Source organism: Podarcis gaigeae (assembly GCF_964106915.1).
Source record: "Podarcis gaigeae genome assembly, chromosome: 7".
NCBI lineage: Eukaryota > Metazoa > Chordata > Lepidosauria > Squamata > Lacertidae > Podarcis > Podarcis gaigeae.
The window spans coordinates 39,153,711-39,177,766 of NC_139683.1; the positions used below are offsets into that span (position 1 = coordinate 39,153,711).

Sequence of the window (24,056 nt, forward strand, 5' to 3'; positions counted from 1 at the left end):
TGCCTGAACCAGAAACTGTTTGTCTCAAAAATGAAACTGAGTTTGGTTAGCAGCCTGAACCTTATTTGGCAACAAATCTACAATCTCAGATGTGCAGATCCTTTTTGGAACAATGCCCATGTCACATAACACTGAATAGTTTATGATAATGAAAGGGCATTCTGCACATTTTTTCTTGTGTTGTTGTTGATTTATTTACTTACTTACTACTTTTCTAAAATGAATGAGCACTATCAAAGTGAATATAAAAGTGTGATAAGCCCCACCCCATCCTAATACAATTAAAAATAAATAAATACCCAGCATCAGAGGAGCTATATCCGACGGGAGAATTTTTTGAATTAATTATATTAGCTTGGTTGGAATAATTGTTCAAGAAATAAAGAGGTGAACAAACTTTTCTAAGTAGAGTGTTCCACAAAGTAGCTGCTACCTCGGGGGGGGGGGGGGGATTGCCCTGAGCCAGAGCTGATAGAATGTGAGAAGTGAGAACACTCTTTCTCTCCAGGCTGTCTGTCAAGTTGTGTGTGTGTGTGTGTGTGTGTGAGAGAGAGAGAGAGAGAGAGAGAGAGAGAATCTAGAGTATGTGTGTTCCTGACTTTGGGATTAGGGATTCTTCTGGTTTACTGTCTGTCTCATTGCCCAGCAGTCTCCCTGTCTGAACTGATAGAGCTGATCTTGGAGGTGGTGCTGAGGACTCCCAGATTGCTGATGTTGGGAGACTTCAACATCCATGTTGAAGCTGTCAGCTCCAGGGTGGATCAGGACTCCATGGCTGCCATTACGACCATGGGGCTGCCCCAATGCTTGTGGCAAGTCACACTCTGGTCCCTGCTTTCTTGGCTGAGCAGGAAGAAGGTGATCTGATATTGACATCACTTCCTTGTCGGGTCAGATCACTTCCTGTTGAGATTTAGGCTTTCCATTGCATCCTCATTGTGCTGTCCGACAGAGCTTTTCCTGGTAGGGAAGGGCCTTTTACAGTCTGGCCCAAAGGAGGTGATAGACCTGATGGCAGCTTGCTGTGACTTGTTTGCAAAACATCGCTTATATCCACTGGGATCTTGACTCCACTATTACAGCAGATAACCCTTAAGGGGTGTCCAGAGCACTGTCTAGTCCTGTTGTTTTGGATGACTTTCAGTTGGTAAGGCTTGAGGATATTGACAAGGTGCTTGGATTGGTCAGAATGCCTGCTTGTACTCTGGACCCCTGTTCCCCCCCCACCCCGGCTGATAAAAAACTAACAGAGAGGGGACAGCTGGCTGGGCCAGGGAGTGGATTAATACCTTGTTGTGGGAGGGGGTGGTCTCTGCCTGCCATCTCCTATATCATACAGGTAAGGGAAGTTAGGGACGCAGGTGGCGCTGTGGGTTAAAGCCTCAGCGCCTAGGACTTGCCGATTGAAAGGTCGGCGGTTCGAATCCCTGCGGCGGGGTGCGCTCCCGCTGCTCGGTCCCAGCGCCTGCCAACCTAGCAGTTCGAAAGCACCTCCGGGTGCAAGTAGATAAATAGGGACCGCTTACCAGCGGGAAGGTAAACGGCGTTTCCGTGTGCAGCTCTGGCTCGCCAGATGCAGCTTGTCACGCTGGCCACGTGACCCGGAAGTGTCTCCGGACAGCGCTGGCCCCTGGCCTCTTAAGTGACATGGGCGCACAACCCCAGAGTCTGTCAAGACTGGCCCGTACGGGCAGGGGTACCTTTACCTTTACCTTTAAAGGGAAGTTATGTGGATTGCCAAAAAACACCCCAGCCTAAGTTTGGAATATAGTTCTGTTTTATTCAAAACTGCTTTATGTATTGCATGGATATCTTTTCAAAGCTAATCATGTTGTATATATTACTGTAATACTTCTGCAACTATGTGGGCCTTGGACTTGGATGAAGTATAGTCACTTCTCATAGGTTTAGCAGCTTTATAAACACAGTTTCAAACTCTTGAAATCACTTTGTTCAATGTAAACTGATAGCAGCCTTTATTTTCTTAACAGGTTTTGAAATCAAGATAAAAATGGATATCCGGGGTGCTGTAGATGCTGCTGTCCCCACCAATATCATTGCTGCCAAAGCTGCCGAGGTTCGGGCCAACAAAGTGAATTGGCAGTCATATCTCCAGTAAGTTAGTATCTGGGCACAGGTTCCCAGAAGGAGTATATATCTCTAGGCTTCTAAACTAGTTACAGTTTTTATGCTCATGGAAGGTCTTGCATGCTCTTAGGAGAACTGGAAAAATACTGAGTTAGTGAAAATTAACTGTTATTACCAGAAATGATATTTCGTTAAAACAAATAAGGCTAGGGTTCCATGGATGGATATGATTGATAGAAACATTTTTTCCTAACAATTTTCATAAACTTTGTCAGAAGTCTGGCAAAATCCAGTTTTTAAAATGCCAATTTGTTGAGGAATTCCACTATCCTTAAGATTGCTTTCTGCCATTTAACTACATAATTAACTACACACAAAAAAGCCTCCCAGAGCTCCATTGCTCATAAGTGCATGTTGGTTTGTAGAAGAGATACAAAGAGATCACAAAGAAGAATTTAACCAGCGCAAAAGAACATTGCCAGGTCAAAGGGTGGGCTGGAATGTCTAAATAGTTGTGGCCACATTCACTTACTATCCCCCCCCATTTGATTCATTAATTCACAAACAATACCAGTGAAATTCACAGGAAAGCAAATACCTAATATTCGCCAGGCACTGTCTGATGAAATAATTACAGAATTGGAACAGTATTATATTGTACAATAATAGTAATGAGATTACAGCCTGATCAAATTCAATATTGCAAAGGAAAAAAAATGACTGTTACTACTTCATGTGAACAGAAGAACTACACTTCTTGCAAGGAAAATCTATAATTGAAAGGAAAACTTAATCACAAGTTACTGTGTCACTGACTGACTGCAAGAGGGCTTTTTAAAAAAATAAATAAATAAATATGAATAACATCACTTAGGACATGTTCTTTATCCCTAATCAGCAGCTGTTTTTCCTCATGGCATTGGAATTATGTTGGTCTGTCATTGGAAAGTTGTCAGGGTGTTGGGGAACCGAAAGATGTAGGACTGCTGTCTAAGAATCTTTATTTATTTATTGTTACCAGTGTCCAGGATTAGTTACTATTCTGAAATGGTAGGAATGAATATTATCTTGGAATTTAAAAACATATATTTTTAATAAGGCTTTTTTTTCTTTGGGCTTGATGATCTTTTCTAAGCAGTCTGCTAATTAACTCTAAATTTAAGGGAAGGTAAAATAGTACAGTAGTACCTCGGGTTACATACGCTTCATGTTACATACGCTTCATGTTACAGACTCCGCTAACCCAGAAATATTACCTCGGGTTAAGAACTTTGCTTCAGGATGAGAACAGAAATTGTGCTCCAGCGGCACGGCGGCAGCAGGAGGCCCCATTAGCTAAAGTGGTGCTTCAGGTTACGAACAGTTTCAGGTTAAGAACGGATGTCCGGAACGAATTAAGTACTTAACCTGAGGTACCACTGTACAGTACATTGAAATTCACAATCAATAGATGATTTCCTGTGGTTTACCCAATATGTGTTAATGTTACATAGAAATACACTGAATAATTTATTTATTTATAAAAATGTTTATATACCATTGTGTCCTAAAAAATATGTCACAGTGGTTTACAACAATGTATAAACATAAAATGAAACAATAACATTTAAGAACAGGTTAAGAGCAAAAGAGAAATTAAAAACACATGTCAACTGCCTGCATAGGCCTGCTGGAACCAAAAGGTTTTCAGCAGGTGTTTAAAAGCTGGCACAGAAGGTGCCCACTGAACTATTTGGCAGGATTTCCCATAGGACTGGTGGAAACTAAAGGCTCAGTTCCTCATTGTTGTCAGATGAGCCTAACTCAGGGAATGACCAAAGATGGTCCTGTAGATGATCTTGGTGATCAAGCTGGGATATAAAGTTTCAGGAGAACCCTGAGGTATCCTGGATTCAAGTTGTAAATCAATATGTGAACCTTGAACCAGGCTCAGTAGCAGATGGGCAGCCATTGCAGCTGTTTTAATAATGGTGTCAAGTATTCTTAACCAGAAAAGGTAAAAAGTAATCTGGCTGCTGCAGTCTACATTAGCTGGAGCTTCCAAATCAGATCCAAGGGTATAAAGACTTGAAAACAGTTTACTCAAAACATGGTCAACTTTATGCTGTTCTTGTAGACTGTACAAGAGTATTTGGCCTGATCCAACAGGCCTGTTCTTAAGTTCTTATGAAACTAAGTATATTGGTACCTCTGGTTACAAACGCTTCTGGTTACGAATGCTTCAGGTTACGAGCTTCGCTAACCCGGAAGTAGCTGCTCCTGGTTGCGAACTTTGCCCCAGGATGCGAACAGAAATCGTGTGCTGGAGGCCCCATTAGTGGAAGCATGTTTCAGGATAAGAACGGTTTCAGCTTAAGAGTGGACCTTCGGAACAAATTAAGTTTGTAACAAGAGGTACCACTGTAGACCTTTCAAAAGCAGTTTATGATTAGGCATGGAGTTGGGGTTTACTGCTTCAAGGAAAAAAAGTCAAAAATTCCATTAGCCTTGGCTCCATAGAAGCTTTTGAATCGTCAAAGATACACTGGGGTCTTCACTGCCATTTTCCTTGCAAGATAATGGCTTTGGACAGCATCCATGCTCTTGGGCTAAACACAGTATATGCTCCAAATTTATTTAATATGTTTGGAAAGGGAAGTGTGCTCAGTAAACAGTCACGGTAGGAAATTATTACATTAGCACCCAGGGAATTTTTTTTTTTTGAACAGCAGAATATATTCTGTTAAATCTACAAGCAGTAAAACAATGATAGCACAGGAAGTCCTTAAAGCTTTGTTTTCCTTGCTAGAGGGCAGATGATTTCAGCAGAAGACTGTGAATTCATTCAAAGATTTGAGCAGAAAAGGAGCCCAGAAGAGAAACAAGAATTGATTAAAAATGAAGGCAACCAGGTAACCCAACATCTCTTTGGGGCAATCTCCTAGGGTTGTTTTGTTTTTGGCATTCTGGTTTTAAAAGTTTGGCATCTATATTTCTGCTTCTGTGCTAGCTTTTCTCATAGATCATTTGTGAAAATGTCCTGGTGAATTAACCATATGCCTTCTGCACTTTCTACCATTGAGTATGATGACAAGAAGCATAAATAATGCAAGCCAGAATTGTAGAGTTGAAAGGGACCGCAAGGGTCATCTAGTCCAACCCCCTGCAATGCAGGAATCTCAACTAAAGCATCCATGGCAGATGGCCATCCAACCTTTGCTGAAAAACCTCCAAGGAAGGAGAGTCCACAACTTCCTGAAAGAGATCGCTCCATGGTCAATTAGCTCATACTGTCGGAAAGTTTTCCCAATGTTTAGTTGGAATCTCCTGTCTTGTAACTTGAAGGCCTTGGTTCGAGTCCTACCCTCCAGAGCAGGAGAAATCAAGCTTATTCCCTCTGCCATATGAAAGCCCTTGAGATATATGAAGATGGCTATCATATCTCCTCTCAGTCTCCTCTTTTCCAGGCTAAACATACCCAACTCCTTCAACTGTTCCACATAAACCTTGGTTTCCAGACCTTTCATCTTGATTGCCCTCCTCTGCACACGTTCCAGCTTGTCAACATCCTTCTTAAATTGTTGTGCCCAGAATTGGACACAGTATTCCAGGTGTGGTTTGCCCAAGGCAGAATAAATCATGGAAGTTTCACCAGAGTCCATAGGTCATGTTGGAATGCCTTAGACCGCTGTTTGAATTTGCAGTCCTCCTTTTGAGCATTTTATGGGTTCTGCTATTGCAGTCAGATTTTTGTGTGCAACTGATCCAAAAGTGTAGTTGAACTGCTTGCCGTTTGCATGCTAGTGTGAACCACACTTGGTGCTTAGAGAATGTGGCTTAGGGTGCCATAGAGCACTGGGTTATACTGCCTTATACTGAGCCGCAACATTGGTCCATCCGGTTCACTGTTGTCTACACTGACTGGCAGCAGCTCTGCAGGGTTTCAGGCAGAGTTTCCCAGCCTTGCCTGGCAATTTGCCGTCTCCTTTCTTGCAACTCTCTTCTTTCTCTGCCCCACCCCATCCTGTTCCAGAGGGTGCCTCGGCTTTGCAGAGCAGCTTTGGGGGAAGTTGGGGCTGCAGTGAGAAGGAAACAACTCAAAAACCTCCTTGCACGAGCAGACTGACACTTGTACATCTCTGGCTACAGCCATTGTAAATATTATTTAAAAGTTGCTTGTTAAAGTGTAGGCACACTTTGTATAAGTACTCCTCTTAATGCAGTAGTTGTTGTTGGATAGGGTTGCCATATTTTGAAAATGACCTTCCCGGACACTGCCTGCCCTCTTCCACGCTTCGGTGGCATACATGTGTCCCTCCAACCCCTCCCCCAATAAATATCCCTCCCCCCCAAACCCCGGACATTTCAAGTACAGTGACAAATTCTGCCTGGAGAGGCCCCCCCCAAAACAGGACATGTCTGGGAAATTCCGGACATGTTGTTGTTTAGTCGTTTAGTCGTGTCCGACTCTTCGTGACCCCATGGACCAGAGAACGCCAGGCACCTCTGTCCTCCACTGCCTCCCGCAGTTTGGTCAAACTCATGCTGGTAACCTTGAAAACACTATCCAACCATCTCGTCCTCTGCCGTCCCCTTCTCCTTGTGCCCTCCATCTTTCCCAACATCAGGGTCTTCTCCAGGGAGTCTTCTCTTCTCATGAGGTGGCCAAAGTACTGGAGCCTCAGCTTCACAATCTGTCCTTCCAGTGAGCACTCAGGGTTGATTTCCTTCAGTATGGAGAGGTTTGATCTTCTTGCAGTCCATGGGACTCTCAAGAGTCTCCTCCAGCACCATAATTCAAAAGCATCAATTCTTCGGCGATAAGCCTTCTTTATGGTCCAGCTCTCACTTCCATACATCACTACTGGGAAAACCATAGCTTTAACTATACGAACTTTTGTTGGCAAGGTGATGTCTCTACTTCTCAAGATGCTGTCTAGGCCTGTCATTGCCCTTCTCCCAAGAAGCAGGCGTCTTTTAATTTCGTGGCTGCTGTCACCATCTGCAGTGATCATTGAGCCCAAGAAAGTAAAATCTCTCACTACCTCCATTTCTTCCCCTTCTATTTGCCAGGAGGTGATGGGACCAGTGGCCATGATCTTCGTTTTTTTGATGTTGAGCTTCAGACCATATTTTGCGCTTTCACCCTCATTAAAAGGTTCTTTAATTCCTCCTCACTTTCTGCCATCAAGGTTGTGTCATCTGCATATCTGAGGTTGTTGATATTTCTTTCGGCAATCTTAATTCCGGCTAGGGATTCATCCAGCCCAGTCTTTCGCATGATGAATTCTGCATATAAGTTAAATAAGCAGGGAGACAAAATACAGCCTTGTCGTACTCCTTTCCCAATTTTGAACCAATCAGTTGTTCCATATCCAGTTCTAACTGTAGCTTCTTGTCCCACATAGAGATTTCTCAGGAGACAGATGAGGTGATCTGGCACTCCCATTTCTTTAAGAACTTGCCATAGTTTGCCGTGGTCGACACAGTCAAAGGCTTTTGCATAGTCAATGAAGCAGAAGTAGATGTCTTTCTGGAACTCTCTAGCTTTCTTCATAATCCAGCGCATGTTTGCAATTTGGTCTCTGGTTCCTCTGTCTCTTCTAAATCCAGCTTGCACTTCTGGGAGTTCTCGGTCCACATACTGCTTGAGCCTTCCTTGTAGAATTTTAAGCATAACCTTGCTAGCGTGTGAAATGAGTGCAATTGTGCGGTAGTTGGAGCATTCTTTGGCACTGCCCTTCTTTGGGATTGGGATGTAGACTGATCTTCTCCAATCTTCTGGCCACTGCTGAGTTTTCCAAACTTGCTGGCATATTGAGTGTAGCACCTTAACAGCATCATCTTTTAAAATTTTAAATAGTTCAGCTGGAATACCATCACTTCCACTGGCCTTGTTATTTGCAGTGCTTTCTAAGGCCCATTTGACTTCACTTTCCAGGATGTCTGGCTCAAGGTCAGTTCTGGACATAGGGCAACCCAATGTTGGAGCACTTGCCCTATGAATATGTCTTCTCCTGTTCAGACCAGGAACAAAATCAATCTCCCCCATTCCCATATTAGTTAATTTTGAAAAGTCTAACGGGCAGTTTTTCACATTTTTGTTGAAGTTAGTGAGGCTCAGCATACATAAATGTCTTCATCATTGCCTCCCCTTTGTGCCTGTTAGAAACCATAGTAGACCTTAACTTCAGGTGTGGGGAGCTTTTTGTCCTCCTGATGCTACTGAACTAAAACTCCCATCAGCCCCAGCAAGCATGACCAATGGACAGGGATTATGGGAGATACCATTTAGCAACAGCTGGAAGGACAAAGGTTATTACCACCTGCTTTATTTTATGGGATTGTGTCTTGTTCTCTTAATCTGTGGCCTTGTGTCTGCAGGGCATGTATTAAACACAGCATACCTTTATATTCTGGGACGCGGGTGGCACTGTGGGTTAAACCACAGAGCCTAGGACTTGCCGATCAGAAGGTCAGCGGTTCGAATCCCCGTGATGGGGTGAGCTCCCGTTGCTCGGTCCCTGCTCCTGCCAACCTAGCAGTTCGAAAGCATATCAAAGTGCAAGTAGATAAATAGGTACCGCTATGGCGGGAAGGTAAATGGCGTTTCCGTGCGCCATACTGGTTCGCCAGAAGCGGCTCAGTCATGCTGGCCACATGACCCGGAAGCTGTACGCTGGCTCCCTCGGCCAATAAAGCGAGATGAGCGCCACAACCCCAGAGTCGACCACGACTGGACCTAATGGTCAGGGGTCCCTTTACCTTTACCTTACCTTTACATTCTAGAGAAAACAGTCAAGAAATCATTGCCAAATTCGGCTTGGACTGCTGATTAAATGAATGCAGCCAGTGCCATAGTAGTAGGCTGGGGAGGAATTTCCCAATACTTGTATTTATTACAGTGAAGCAACTTTGGATTGTTTCAGTGTTCCTCACACAGGCTGTGCTTGCAAAATTGCCAAATGAAAATAAGAATGAAAACACTTGCGAATAATTCTAACTTTCTTTGGATTACTTCTTTCCTCCCTAGTGCGCTAAAACGTTCATAAACCTCATGACTCACATCTCCAAGGAACAAACGGTTCAGTACATTTTAACAATGGTGGATGATATGCTGCAGGTAAGTTAATTGGTTTTTTCCCCATTTCCAGTGCTTGTTGGTATGTGGGTATCTTATTTCAGTGCAGACAGCTTTCTGCTTGCTGCCCACTTTAAATTGGTTTGCAAGGCTAGAGCCTATGCACCAAGTGGCCTTTAGTGATTTTAGAGGAGCTTGTGTGCTTTATATGCTGAAATGATCAGTGGTGGCCGAGCAGCAATGCCTTGTGGAGTAAGCTTTCTGTGATCAACATCTGCTAGGTTCTGCCTACACTCCGTACATTGTGGAAAGTACCTTTGATACAGTTAGTAAGATTGCATTTACAGCTTGGAACAAGTGTGGCTGAAACCATTAATAGATGAATCAGTTAACCTTTTTCAAAAATACCCCCCCCCCCCCGAGATATGCATTTATTTTTATTAACATTCCTGATTACATCCTACAGAACAGCACTTTATCCATTGCATATAGCGTAAATTGTATAAGATCATCATTAATCAAATATAAATAATGAGCCCACTTATCCATTTTATCTTGAACAGTCAAATATTAGGGGAGTAACTTTTCATTTTATTGCTGTTTTAAGTTGGTCTGTTGATACTCTAAGCCTTTTCTTAGGCTGTCCGTAGTTATTTGTTTATGATATTCATTATGTGGATTAATATTTTAATTCTGTCTGTTTGTTGAATTCTGTTAGTTGCTTTGATTGCCTCTGTAAGGAGGGGAGTAGCAGGATAATAAAACATTGTGGTACATATGGTCAGGGAAGCTGTGGTTGGTGGTGACGCTATTGTCACAGGTATGCTGTATATTTGCTGATGTGTTTCTCCCCTTCAAAGGAAGTAAGAAAAATACATTTTGCATGAAATATGCAAAGCATTTCTCACTGGACATATGCATAACTTCTTTGATTTCCATGTACATGCGCAAGCCAGTTCTGTCTGCTTGGCAACAAATCTTTTATCGGCCCGATGACCTCCTTGATTTTTTTTTTTAACAATACATTTTGTTCTGAACAGTGCAAAATTACCTTAATGTGTTCTAATATTTTAGATTTGTAGCAATTACATTTTTAAAATAAGACATGCCTAGCACGAATCATGGTGATTATACAAGCTCCGGCAGCATCTCTTAAGTGCACTTACGGGCAGATCTTGGGCTGCTATACCAAATTACTTTTAAATTAACACATTGTGCTGATATTCTGGGCAAGCATACCACCTGAAAAGTTTAAGCTGAGAGTGAAAGAATCATAATGAGTCAGAACAGGTGGGGCCTCAGATCTCCTGCCAGAAGCATGATTCCTCTCCAAAGCAGGGGGAATAAAGAACTAGCTTGCAAAATCAAACAACGATCCATCTAATCCAGCATCTAGTTTTGTTTGCTTACAACATTTAAAGACCACTTTTCAACAGAAGGCTGTTAGTGAAGCAGCTTCATAACAATGTACATATGCATGAGCAGACAATGGGTGACTTACAGGGAAATGCTAGATTTACAGGGGGGGAACCCCAAAATGAAATCAGTGGAAAACGTAAGGAGCCAACTTACAGATTGGTTGCAATATCACCAGATATACAACATGCTTAAATTAGATAGAAAGAATGGATTTCTGGACCAAAGCTCGCAATTTGAAAAAGAACTCCTACAAACTAAGAATAAACTTCTGTCTTGTTAAAGCTTCAGTGGCACACTGGGCAATAGATATAGGACACAATATAGATCTTAATCTCTGGAATAAACTTTGCAAAAGTGACCTGAAATTTACTGCATGTTATTCATTGAAAGAGAATTATTTGAAAATGTTTCATAGGTGGTATTTAATTCCAAGTAGGTTGGCTGAGATTTATAAAACAGAATCAGATACATGTTGGAAGTGTAACGAAACTAAGGGAACCTTTTTCACATGTGGACATGTAAAAAGGTAAAAGTATATTGGGAAATGATTTATAATGAATTGAAAAAAATGTCTCTCCCCCCCCCAAAAAACCCTAGTCCTGTTTGACATAAATTCCTAGGTGTCAGAAAAGGTTATTTATGTATGCAACAACTGTGGCCTGTGTTTTCTTATCCCCAAAATGGAAGGTGAGCAAGGTCCCAACTAAAGAGCGCTGGCAACTTAAGTTGCCAGAATATGCAGAACGTGCAGATTTAACACATAGAATAAGAGAGCAAGAAGAACAAATATTTAAAAAAGAGTGGAAAACATTTATTGACATTTTTGGAAAATAACTATACAGCTGAGAACGCTGGCAGCACTAAGATAAATTCAACAGAGTAAATAATTTTTGATGGATCTAAAAGTGGAAAACTGATTTGAATGGTTATAGTAAAATATGCAGGAATGTATAATACGTAAAATGAACCATGGAAGGAGAAGGGAAGTCAATGAATATTTTAAAGTTTGTAAAATGCTTATTTTGAAATGTAAAATTGAAAACTTAATAAAAATTATTATTTAAAAAATACAACGTACATATGCAAGTGAAAACAATCCATACAGAATAGAACTATGTTTATATAGAACTATGTTTCAACTATGTTTATAAAATTAAGCATCAAGAATCTCAGCTGATCTCCAAGTGCCCCAAGGATAAAACTGTCTCCATCTGTTTTCTAACTGTGTTTCCTTTCCATTTATGCTGCTTGCAGGAAAATCACCAACGTGTTAGTATTTTCTTTGACTATGCAAAACGAGGCAAGAACACTGCATGGTCCTATTTCCTTCCAATGTTGAATCGTCAAGATCTTTTCACTGTGCACATGGTAAGCTTTCCGATCAGTCAAATAGCCTGGGTTTGAGAGGGGACCTTTGGTTGCAAAACTTAGGACAGATTTATTAGACCTTCAATATCAATGTCCTGTCAGCACTTTATAATTAAGGGTTATATAAATTGTCCATTAACAACACAACAGCTTTATTTAAAGTATGGTATTTAAGTTTTCCATGGAAGGAAGGCATTCCTAGCAGTATTCCTGCATTATCTGACTATAAAATTTTCAGAGACCAAGCCAGAGTACAATATGGATGTGCTGTATGACCCATCAGTATCACCTTGTTTGAAGTGTTGATTTAAACAGGACCAGGGTAAAGGACTTAGTTTTACATGAACATTATTAGATTTAGCTGTAATGCTCAGCCTCTCTCTTTCCCCAAGCCTTTAGAATGGGACAGTTCATAAATATAAACTAATGACTAGGTTTTCTTTCTTTTTAAAATGCTAGCCTTTTCTTCTAATGCCCCTTTTCGCCCAACTCTTTCATGCTGTTGCTCCTCAGGTTGCCAAGAGGCTCCAAATGTTTAGCTAATCAAAAGCCAGCAATAAAATACATTTTAAGGCAGCCATATATTATTATCAGTAAAGAGCTTGAGAGATGATGTGATAGAGGGGTTATGCTATTTGATTGTCTTGTCACAAGAGTCTTGTGGCTCTTAAAGACCAACAAATTTACTATGGCATAAGTGTTTATGAACTGCAGCCCTCTTCTTTGGATGCAACTAACCTTCTTAGATTGTAATGCTCCTGTTTAAAAGGTATTAATATTTAGGAACATAGAAAACTGCCCTATACAAAGTCAGACTGCTGGTCCATCCAGCTTAGTAAAAAGGTAAAAGGTAAAGGACCCCTGGATGGTTAAGTCCAGGCAAAAGCGACTATGAGGTTGTGGCGCTCATCTGCTTTCAGGCCAAGGGAGCCAGTGTTTGTCCACAGATAGGTTTCTGGGTCATGTGGCTGGCATGACTAAACTGCTTCTGGCGCAACAGAACACCATGACGGAAAGTAGAGCACATGGAAACGCCGTTTACTTTCCCGCTGCAGCAGTACCTATTTATCTACTTGCACTGGCGTGCTTTTGAACTGCTAGGTTGGCAGGAGCTGGGAAAGAGCAACGGGAACTCACCCCGTCGTGAGGATTTGAACATCCAGCCTTCTGGTCAGCAAGTCCAAGAGGCTCAGTGGTTTAGACCACAGCGCCACCCGCAGCCCTAGCTTAGTACTGTCTTGACATTGACTGCCAGTGGTTCTCTAGTGTTTCAAAAGAATCTTTCCCATCTCTGCTTTGATATGTAGGAAGTTGAACACAGGATCTTCTACATGCAAGGTGTATGTGCTACCGCTGAACAATGGCTCCCCTGCTGTATCCGTTGAAGATGTTATTGCAAAATCTATGATAATATGTGTCTTGAGTTTATGTTTTCTGCACTTTCTTTCAGGCAGCCAGAATTATTGCCAAGCTAGCAGCTTGGGGAAGAGAACTGATGGAAGGCAGTGATTTAAATTATTATTTCAATTGGATAAAGACCCAGCTTAGTTCACAGGTAATTATATTATAGTCTAGTGCTGCTCCCCTTGGCCAACAGCTGGGAATGATAGTTGTACGGCAAAACACTTGGAGGTCACCAGGTTGGGATCTGGTGATATTGCAGTGTTTATAAACAGGTATATTTGGCAGATCTACAAATTCGACTATTTGTATTTAATCATGATTTAAGCTCATGCTGCATGACAAACCTCTCCTGTGCAAGCCCCAATGAGCTCTTAAATTCAAATCAGTAAATGCATTTAAATCTGAATAATGTCCTTTACCTGATTTTTGTGAGTAGTAGTGTGTGGGGAATTGTACATACTAAGTTATTGGAACTTTTTCCTACAGTGTGTATTACAGTGGCCAGGCTCTTGGGGCAGGATATATTTTGGCTGCTTTGTGTGCTACCAGATATATATTGAGGGAGCTAAATTCCCTATTACACGTATTTTATTGAAACACTCGGCCAATTAAGCATTTTTCAAGTTCATTAATGTAAGAGGATTAAATACTTCAAATGTGCAGAATATCTACATGTACTGAAGCGTAGCAATGTACAGAAAATACTAATTACTTGGCTTGAAATGTTGGTACTTTGTGGCTATGCTCTGAGTCAAATGTGGGAAGTGCTGAAAGAGAATAAAGTATTTCCCCTTTTGGATAGTGGGAGCAAATGTGCCATGGCCAACCATTTGGAAGCAGAATAGGAGTCACCCCAGATGTGTGACTAACTGCCACCCTTGTGAGCAATATTTAGGGGATGGTCGGAAATTTATTTCCAATTCAGTCAGGCATAGGAAAATAAATATATGTATATATCTCTCTCATTAGGCTATATATGTAGATTTGTACATAAGGGCTGTCTTGTTGCGAATCTTTAAATGTAACTTTCTCCTTTCCATGCTAGAAACTACGCAGCAGTGGTAGTGCTAATGATCCTGGAACAGATGTAAGTATCTGTGCATAATTTGTTAATCTTTCTCTTGATACAGTGGGCTAGAAACACTCAAATCAGTGGGAGATGTTGGCCTCAACTACTTTGTTCAAAGGAACTAAAGCACGACTAACTTAAACTACAGTCCTAACTCCATATATCTCGGAGTGTGCCCCGTGGACTTCATAGGACTTACTTCTGCATGGACACCATTAGGACTGAACTGTTTATCTAGATCTAGCCCGGAGTATTGTTTCTTGTGGGGCACTGGTGCTAGGAAGGCTTGTCTATTAACCTAGATTGAAATGCATTTTCCAAATATATTAATTTAGAAGATTTGTAGTCTCAACGCAGTTTTCGGACAATGGGTGATACCCATAAACTCAGAGTTCACTGGGACGTGCACACCAACCCACAATTCAACAGCCCTTAGTTTTCTGGCTGATGGATGGGGCCAGAGCATGCTTCTCTTTGATTCTACAGTCCTAGGGCAGCTGGCACTTGGAGAAGAATATATTTTCTGGGAGGGAAAGATCCATGCAGCTGTTTCATCGCTGACCAATAGATTAGTCTTCCCCATGCCGTGATGTTTTTCCTGGGAGGCTGGGCAATAGGGTTCAGCTTCCCAAGGACCTTTGACTCTCTGGCCAATAAACCAATAGAGACTTTGAATAATAGATCAATTCAGCTTCTGAGTCTGAGGTTTCTTCCCAGGATCTCTCTGTCTTGTAAATCTCTGCAGCCAGCTCCTCGATCATCTATGGCTGGGATGAGGAGCTTGTGGTCTCCCAGATGTTGCTGGATTCCAACTTCATCAACCCCAGTCAGATGTGATTTAGAATCCAGCAACATCTGGAGGGCCACCAGTTCTCCATCTTGGATTTATGGCATGATTGTTTTCAGGGTGATCCTAAGCATGTGGCGCTGTCAGATCCCACAGGAATATTATCCATCTTTGGACAATCACTACGATATGATGGCATTGAAATGGGTGAAACTATACGTGCAATAATATTTTATCCTTTATGAAGATCTTATTTGTTTAGCTTATATTTTAATAAGAGAGCAGTCCCACAGTTGTGGGGTGGAAAAGTAATGAAACCAGGCATAGGTTTGGCTCACTCTCTGGGTATCTGTACTGTAAAACTGCAACCTGTGATCCCCAGCCTCGCCCAACCTGTTTAGCCTTCGCAGGTTACTATTCTGTTGTTGATGATATTGCAGGAAGTTTTTGTGAGATTTGATCTGGAGAACACAGTTCTGTAGTTAACAAATAAAACTAAAACAGGTGTTTCTTATCCATTGGCACAGTAAATTTGGAGGGGAAAAAGAGCTCTGCAGAGAACATTGTTGTGCTAAAATTTACTCTCTCCATTTCCTTCTGTGAATACTTGTTAGGTGCGTTAATATTATAATGCTCCTGGATTAGCAGTCCATTAAGCTGCAGATGCTTCAGAAAGCAATTGTGAAATGTCATTTATCTCAAAAGCTGTACTGCTCAGTATTGCCACTTGATGTCTCTAAGAAATAAAAAACATTCCCAACAATTCAGGCTATACCAAATGTTCTTGGAATTAGAAATGTAATCAGGTGTAATATTTATTATCATTAGGGACTCATGTAATAGCTGTGCAGTTGTCCTGGGGCATAGGGTTGAAGGGAGGGAATAACTGAATGTTAAAAACCATAGTACTCAGCTTCCAAAATGGGTAAAAGGAAGCTGATTTTAACTCAATTTCCTGTTCAACTTATTTAAATGAATACTGAATCAACTTAAGTCTTTGACAGTTGACAATCTGAGGGGCTTTGGAGTTGATGTGCACATCAAATGATCAGGCAACTCTATGAAACTCACAGGGTGACCTTGGGCTAGTGACTGCCTCTCAGCCTGGCCTACTTCATAAGATTGTTGTGGGGATTAAATGAGGAGAGGGAGAACCCTGTATGCCACTTTGAGCTCCTTGGAGAAAAAGCTGGGATATAAATGCAATAAATAAGCAACAATTTGCATTCCTTCAGTTTAGCTTGAGGTTTTATTTCATAGAAGCAGTTTATGGAGACTAACCTGAGATAAATGGGCAGCTCTGAAGATATATTAAAAACACAATTTCTGCTGCACTTAATTTGCATATGGTTGGATGTAATTAAACATAATTTATTTTTCCGTAAATGTGGCACCTGCAATACTACACTATGTGTTGAAGGGTTTGGGAAAAAGATTGGTGAACTCTCAGTTATGGATTAGCTTGAAAATCCTTTATTTATTTGTTTTAAATGTATTTTCTGCCTTCCATAAGGATCCTAAGGGTCTGGTTTATAGGAAAATAAATAAAAACAAATGCAAGGAGGATCAAAAAATCTGAAAAGGTTATTCACTTTTTTTTGTGATGGCAGCTTTCTTAGATGTTCCAGCTTTTTGTTAAAAAACAAAAACCTGTTTACAAGGCTTGCTGCCAAGCCAAGGCATGTTTCTGAGACAGTTCTATCCAGAACAGTTGAGCAAGACAAAGGGAATGCTTTGAAATTCTCATTAATTCCATAGTGGTCCAGGTCTCTTAGGATTTGTGTGCTTGGGAATCATGAATGGAAAAGCATGGAAGGTTGGACTCCTCATGCTAGTCTGATGTGCCACCAAAGAGTTTTAAGTGTTATCTGAAGGCAGCCCTGTATCGGGAAGTTTTTAATATTGACAGTCTACTAGTTATGAGGAAAAGTAAGGGGGCTATATCTGGTTGGAGCTTTTGTGTTTTGTATGGATATTAAAGAATGGTGAGAATACGACCAGTGATTTTGGTTTTCTGCTATTTGCTGATGCAATACAGGAAGGATGCTGGTTTCAGTGATTTGGGGTTATTTATGACTTTGCTTAGGGGATGCGGGTGGCACTGTGGTCTAAACCACTAAGCCTAGGCATTGACGATTAGAAGGTCAGCAGTTTGAATCCCCGCGACAGGGTGAGCTCCCGTTGCTCGGTCCCTGCTCCTGCCAACCTAGCAGTTCGAAAGCACATCAAGGTGCAAGTAGATAAATAGGTACCGCTCTGGTGAGAAGGTAAATGGTATTTCCGTGCGCTGCTCTGGTTTGCCGGAAGATTCTTAGTCATGCTGGCCACATGACCCGGAAGCTGTACGCCGGCTCCCTCGGCCAATAAAGCGAGATGAGCACCGTAACCCCAGAGTCGTCCACAACTGGACCTAATGGTCAGGGGTCCCTTTACCTTTATAACTTTGCTTTAAATAGGAGCATTTTTTGAGGTGTAAAGAAAATTGAACCCTGTTGGTCTTATTCACGTGCATTTTCAAACTTTGAATCTAAGTGTAGAGAAAATAATAATAATAATAATAATAATAATAATAATAATAATAATAATTATACCCCGCCCATCTGGCTGGGCTTCCCCAGCCACTCTGGGCGGCTTCCAACAAGATATTAAAATACAGTAATCCATCAAACATTAAAAGCTTCCCTAAACAGGGCTGCCTTCAGATGTTTTCAAAGGTCTGGTAATCGTTGCTCTCTTCGACATCTGGTGGGAAGGCGTTCCACAGGGTGGGTGCCACTACCAAGAAGGCCCTCTGCCTGGTTCCCTGTAACTTGGCTTCTCACAGTGAGGGAACCGCCAGAAGGCCCTCGGCGCTGGACCTTGGTGTCCAGGTAGAACGATGGGGTGGAGACACTACTTCAGGTATACAGAAACGCATGTATCCTTTACATTGAGATAATGTATCTTCTTTTTAATAAGTTTTTTATTAAAAGTTTTTCACAATGCTGTAAGATTATTAGAAATAACATACCTTCTGTCATGTGTACATAGGTTAGGAAGCAGTTCTTCAGCTTCCTAGCTACTGTATTCATAGCAAAATAAACATTGATTACTGTATATTGTGTGTATTATTTTTCTCTGAAAATGTCATGGCTGCTCGCTGCAAGTTCAGGGACGACTTTGAAAAGAGAGTAGGAGTTTGTGAGTTGTGCTGTAAAACAATGCAGTTCTGTAACTGCTTTGATGCAGTTTGACAACACAGTTGAAGCCTTACAAATTTGCCCCGGGTTCCATAGTTAATTGGATACAAGTTTGGAATAGAGACGATGCTTTCAAATGAACACATAATCTATTGAATTACAGGTCCTTGGATTCCTGTTGTTGTTGTTTTATATAATGTTGTTGGAGTAACCTGACAGTGAACTGCATTCAGTAGTAGCTTGGGCTAATGTTTGTTTGTTTCTGTTCCATTTCATTTATATTCTTTGAAATGTTGTTACTCAGAAATTGTTCTGAAAAGCCTGACTTTGCTCTGTGTCATAGATGGGCAACCTCTTTTTTTCTATCATGGGCTGCATTGCCAGGGATCTGTCAGGGATCCCAGGCCAGTTGGGGTGGAGCAAAAGCTGATGTTGGGTGAAGCGATGGATTTAACTCATCTGGAATGAATGCTGCCCTGCTTCAGTTTCCCCTGTGGCTGCCTCTGATTAGAATTCTCAAGAAGGCAAACTCAGAAGTAAGCCCCACTGGGGTCAGTGCAATTATTCTTAATTAAGTATAAAGAAGGGATTCTGTTAGCACAACTGACCAATAGAGCTATGTTTCTAGAAAGCAAGTGAAGGTACTTTCTTTTGGACTCGGGGGAAGGGGTAGCCACTGTGGTGCTCTCTAGATGCTGCTGGCCTACAACTCCCATCAGCCACAGACAGTGTGGTCAATGATCAGGGGTGATAGGAGTTGTAGTTCACCAACATCTGTAGAACAACAGATTGTGAGTGCTACATACAGTGGTGCCTTGGTTCTCAAACTTAAATAATTCCGGAAGTCCGTTCCAAAACCAAAATGTTCCAAAACGAAGGCACACTTTTCCATAGAAAGTAATGCAAAGTGGATTAATCTGTTCCAGACTTTTAAAAACAACGCCTAAAACAGCAGTTTAACATGAATTTTACTATCTAACAAGACCATTGATCCATAAAATGAAAGCAATAATCAATGTACTGCAGTCACACAATCAATCAATCAGTAGCTGCACTGGGTTCCACACAGTCACAAAAACAAAAGAGCCGCAAAAACAAAATAAATAGCAAAAAGTGACAAACTTCAGCATAACACTCAAAACGGAAGTGTGGCACTCAAAACGGAGCATGTTTGGCTTCCCAAAAAAGTTCGCAAACCGGACACTTACTTCTGGGTTTGCAGTGTTTGAGTTCCAAGTTGTTTGAGTGCCAAGGCATTTGCGAACCATGGTACCACAGTACAAGCATGCACAAACACAACAGAAGCCTACCAAATTGTTCTCAAACAGCTGATTGGGGAAAAGCCACACAACCAAAAATATATATAACAAATAATTATCCAAGAAAATAATTGCCACTTACAAGGTATAGTTGTTCTGAAACTATGTAGGAAGAGGTGGGAAACTTTTGTAGGAAGAGGTGGGAAAATAAGGAGGGAATTTTAAAAGGAAGAAAGGAACTCTGAAGGAATTGAAGAATAGGGGAACATTAGGAGGACACTGGTTCCCTATGTACTGAACATCTGCTGTATTTTTCATTAAGCATCTAATAAAAGACTTACTTCGGAGCAGAGGGGAAATCTGGAAATCAGGCGGAATATGTTAACAATAACATTATGCCCTTTTTCAGTGTTGGCTAGGTTTTTGCTGTTGAAGTGTGGGATCTCACAGCCTACCTAAGTGAGAGCCCTGGTAAATAAACGGATTATTGACTTGATAATTTGAATTTGATTCTGTCTAAGGACACTGTGGCATGAATGTTGTTAGCCTTAGTGACTTAACACAACTTTGGAATAACAATAGGCACTGATGGCAGTGGGCTGGTTTTTGTTAGGGTAAAAGAAACAGTGATAATTGGAGACTTCTCAGTTGTTCTCACACTTACCTATCTTCAGTGCAACAACAGGATATATGTATTTTTTGTAATGGTGTATTCTTCTTTCATGTAGAGTTCGCAATATGTCCAGTGTGTCGCCGGGTGCTTGCAGTTGATGCTCAGGGTCAATGAATATCGTTTTGCATGGGTCGAATCAGATGGAGTTAGCTGGTGAGTATTTGTTGTACAGAAAAAGATGAGCTTCTAGTATATCCATGATGAAAGTGTTTTCCTACTGACTTATGCATTCTGTTGAGCTGTTAAAAGAGTCCTTAGGATAAGTTTGGAAATCTAAAAGTGTTGTACAGTCGTACCTTGGATCCCGAATGCCTTGGCTCCTGAGCAAATCGGATCCCTAACGAAAAACCCCCGGAAGTGAGTGTTCTGGTTTTCAAATGATTTTTGGAAGCTAAACATCTGGCATGGCTTCCGCAGCTTATGATTGGCTGCAGGATGATCCTGCAGCCAATTGGAAGTCGTGCTTTGGTTTCCGAACATTTTGGATGTCGAATGGACTTCTGGAACGGATTCCAATCGGCTTCCATGGTATGATTGTAGTCCTATCTCATAGATAATTCTGGGTATTGTTCTGTGAGTGGACTGGATTCTTGAACAAAATTCTGTTTACTTTCCAAATAAGTCCCTTGATGAGACTCCATGATATTTTTAAAGAACATCTTGTTTGCGCAGTACATATAACTTCAGTTGTCACAATCGTGTATGTAGTATGGACTCTGTAACTTTGCTCAAGAATACATGTAGATGTTTAGGAGTGATGGGTAATATAGCTGGGCTTCTGAAAAGCCTTTGACACAGTCCGTAACCATAGCTACTGAGTAAACTTAGCAGTCATGTGATAGAAAGGCTGATTCTATTCTGAGAGACAAGGAAAATCTGTGGCTCTTGGGAAGTTGTTGAATTCCAATTCCTCAGCCAGCATGGCTAGTGGTTTGGGATGGTGGCCGTATGGAGGGCAAAATGTTAGCAAACACTGTTCCAAAAGTTCCCTTAACTATGCTCAGAGATGCAGTGGTAAATTTTGAAGCTTTATCACAGCAGCCCATATACAGGCCCAAAGGAAAGTTCAAAAATGCTGGCAGCATAATTTGTAGTTTTATTAGGGCTAGCATGACTATAATTTCATTGTTTCGTGGTAGCAAGCACCATTATATACATCGGTGTATATAGGTTCATATTTTAAATACATTCAGCTTTAACAAAAGATTTTAAGCCATTTAAAATGTAACCTTTAGTTTTCACTTAGAAATGCAAACCATCTTGTAAAGAATTGTTACCATTTGAACTCCTGTTGTGAAGTAGGAACTTCATCAATGAAAAGGAAGGCAATACCAGCCTCTGCTTGATTATTTCTCTCATTTTGAGACTTCCTCTGTATTCTGATTTGTCACAAAACAACAGCAGCAGCAGCAGCAGCAGCAACAACAACAACAACAGCAATAGTGAAACCCTACAATCTCAGTATTGCCTTATTCATTTGCTGGAGCAAGCAGGGACCATCAGATACCCTGTTGTTCCAGCAGATGATTTCACCTCTGCTGTGAATAAAGTAACTGAGCTTTGCTCCCTCCCCTCCCCTCCCCTCCCCTACCCTACCCTACCCCTGGCAGACTAAATTGCATTCTGTTGTTTGGCTGTTTAGTGTTTGCTAATTTGTTTAGTGTCTCTCTAATTTGTATGGAAATATATTTGTGAAAGGCTTTTCTTTTACAAATTCAATGTGTCTGGAAGTGAAGAGTTTACATTCTGAATTATAGGATAGTGAGCAGCTGCCTAATGGTATGTTTCTTATGCTTTCCCCCTGTTCTCTAGTATCATGGGAGTATTGAGTAACAAATGCGGTTTCCAGCTTCAGTATCAGATGATTTTCTCTATCTGGCTGCTGGCATTCAGTCCTCAAATGTGTGAATATTTGCGGCGTTATAATATTGTCCCAGTCCTGTCTGACATCCTTCAGGAGTCTGTAAAAGAGAAAGTCACTAGGATCATTCTTGCAGCATTTCGGGTGAGTGAAGTATGTAGACTACAAATTCTTTGGCCTGGGGGCCAAATGCAGCCCTCTGTGGCTCTCTGGACTTTCCTCAGGCCACATTTTCCACTGGCACTACCTCACATTCTCCTTGACTATTTTTGCCTGACAAAAGTGTGCTCTTGAAGACTGAGAATGCCTTCTGCTTTCCTAGATATAAGAGGTGTGTATACAGAAACTAGCTATTGTGCAAAGGTAAAAAATTACATTCAGTGGTCCATCCACATGAAACTAGGATGATGTCTGAACACTCCTCAGTATGCTATGTCATCTTCTTGATACAGAACTGTAAAGAATGATAGCAGGATGTGGCAGGAAATGACAGTAGGGTCAGTCAAAATATAGAGGGAGTGCCAATTCACAGAGAATCCCATCAGTACCTTTTTAATTAATGGCTATCAGGGTCTGACACTGTTTTGTTTGGTTTTTCTTTCCAGAATCTTCTAGAAAAGTCTACTGAAAGAGAAACTCGCCAGGAGTATGCTCTTGCCATGATCCAGTGCAAAGTTCTGAAGCAGCTGGAGAACTTGGAACAACAGAAATATGATGATGAAGACATAAGTGAGGATATAAAGTTTCTGTTGGACAAACTTGGAGAGAGTGTGCAGGACCTCAGGTAAATTTTGTCTTCAGTGTCTAATGTTCAAATTGATACAAGGAGGGTCCTCCTTGGGGTATAGGCTCCCCACCGAAGCACCTGTCAAGATCAAATAGAGGCCTAGTTATTAGAATGATAGCTTGTCTAGTGATTGTTTTCTGCAATGCTGTAGATTCCAAAGACCGTATGAAAGAAATAACTGTAAGACCAAGCAGGCTTTTCTTTTTTTTAAACCAACTTCACATGATTTGTACCTTGGGATGGTATCAGATTCAAGTAACCATAAAACTACAAAATAGTAGTTATCATTTGTCATTACCATAAGTAGGCTTTATTTTACACTTCATTTGGGAGTACCTCATCATCTTATATAATATCAATATAAAGTACCAAAACAGAGTGCTTTAAGTGCTGAAGGAGTTGTGTTTTTAAAAAATCAACAGACATGGCATGTAATTAATAATAATAATAATAATAATTAATGGAAATCAGAATTGCTATGCCTTCAAAAATAAAAGAAAATGGCTCTGTGGTTTTATATTTGGCTAAGCACCAAACTGGGGGACACGGGTGGCGCTGTGGGTAAAACCTCAGCGCCTAGGACTTGCTGATCGCATGGTCGGCGGTTCGAATCCCCGCGGTGGGCTGAGTTCCCGTCGTTCGGTCCCAGCTCCTGCCCACCTAGCAGTTCGAAAGCACCCTTAAGTGCAAGTAGATAAATAGATACCGCTTTATAGCGGGAAGGTAAACGGCGTTTCCGTGTGCTGCTCTGGTGCCGGTTCGCCGGAGCAGCGTCGTCACGCTGGCCACGTGACCCGGAAGTGTCTGCGGACAGCGCTGGCTCCCGGCCTCTAGAGTGAGATGAGCGCACAACCCTAGAGTCTGTCAAGACTGGCCCGTACGGGCAGGGGTACCTTTACCTTTACCTTTTAAGCACCAAACTGTTGTTGACCTAGGTTATTAGAAAATGACCATGCACATACATAGTTAAAAGATTCTAATGGCTAGATTCATGGTAAATAGGCCACATTCATCCCAATGAAAATATGCTGCCATTTGTAAATTGCACTTCTATATTTATAAGTGTTCATACTTACGATTGTAAGTGCCACTTACAAATTTT

General features: G+C 41.3%; 1 protein-coding gene across 1 annotated transcript in view; it reads left to right on the forward strand.

Moving 5' to 3' along the window:
- ATP6V1H (ATPase H+ transporting V1 subunit H) overlaps positions 1-24,056 on the forward strand; it is a 35,264-nt gene that overhangs the window by 1,464 nt on the left and 9,744 nt on the right. Inside the window, exons 2-10 of the mRNA XM_083747906.1 lie at positions 1,992-2,115; positions 4,877-4,979; positions 9,101-9,190; positions 11,822-11,935; positions 13,386-13,490; positions 14,385-14,426; positions 20,362-20,459; positions 22,119-22,311; positions 22,773-22,951. Coding sequence (XP_083604032.1) covers positions 2,012-2,115; positions 4,877-4,979; positions 9,101-9,190; positions 11,822-11,935; positions 13,386-13,490; positions 14,385-14,426; positions 20,362-20,459; positions 22,119-22,311; positions 22,773-22,951 — 1,028 coding nt within the window. The 5' untranslated portion in view covers positions 1,992-2,011. The remainder of the gene's footprint in view (positions 1-1,991; positions 2,116-4,876; positions 4,980-9,100; positions 9,191-11,821; positions 11,936-13,385; positions 13,491-14,384; positions 14,427-20,361; positions 20,460-22,118; positions 22,312-22,772; positions 22,952-24,056) is intronic.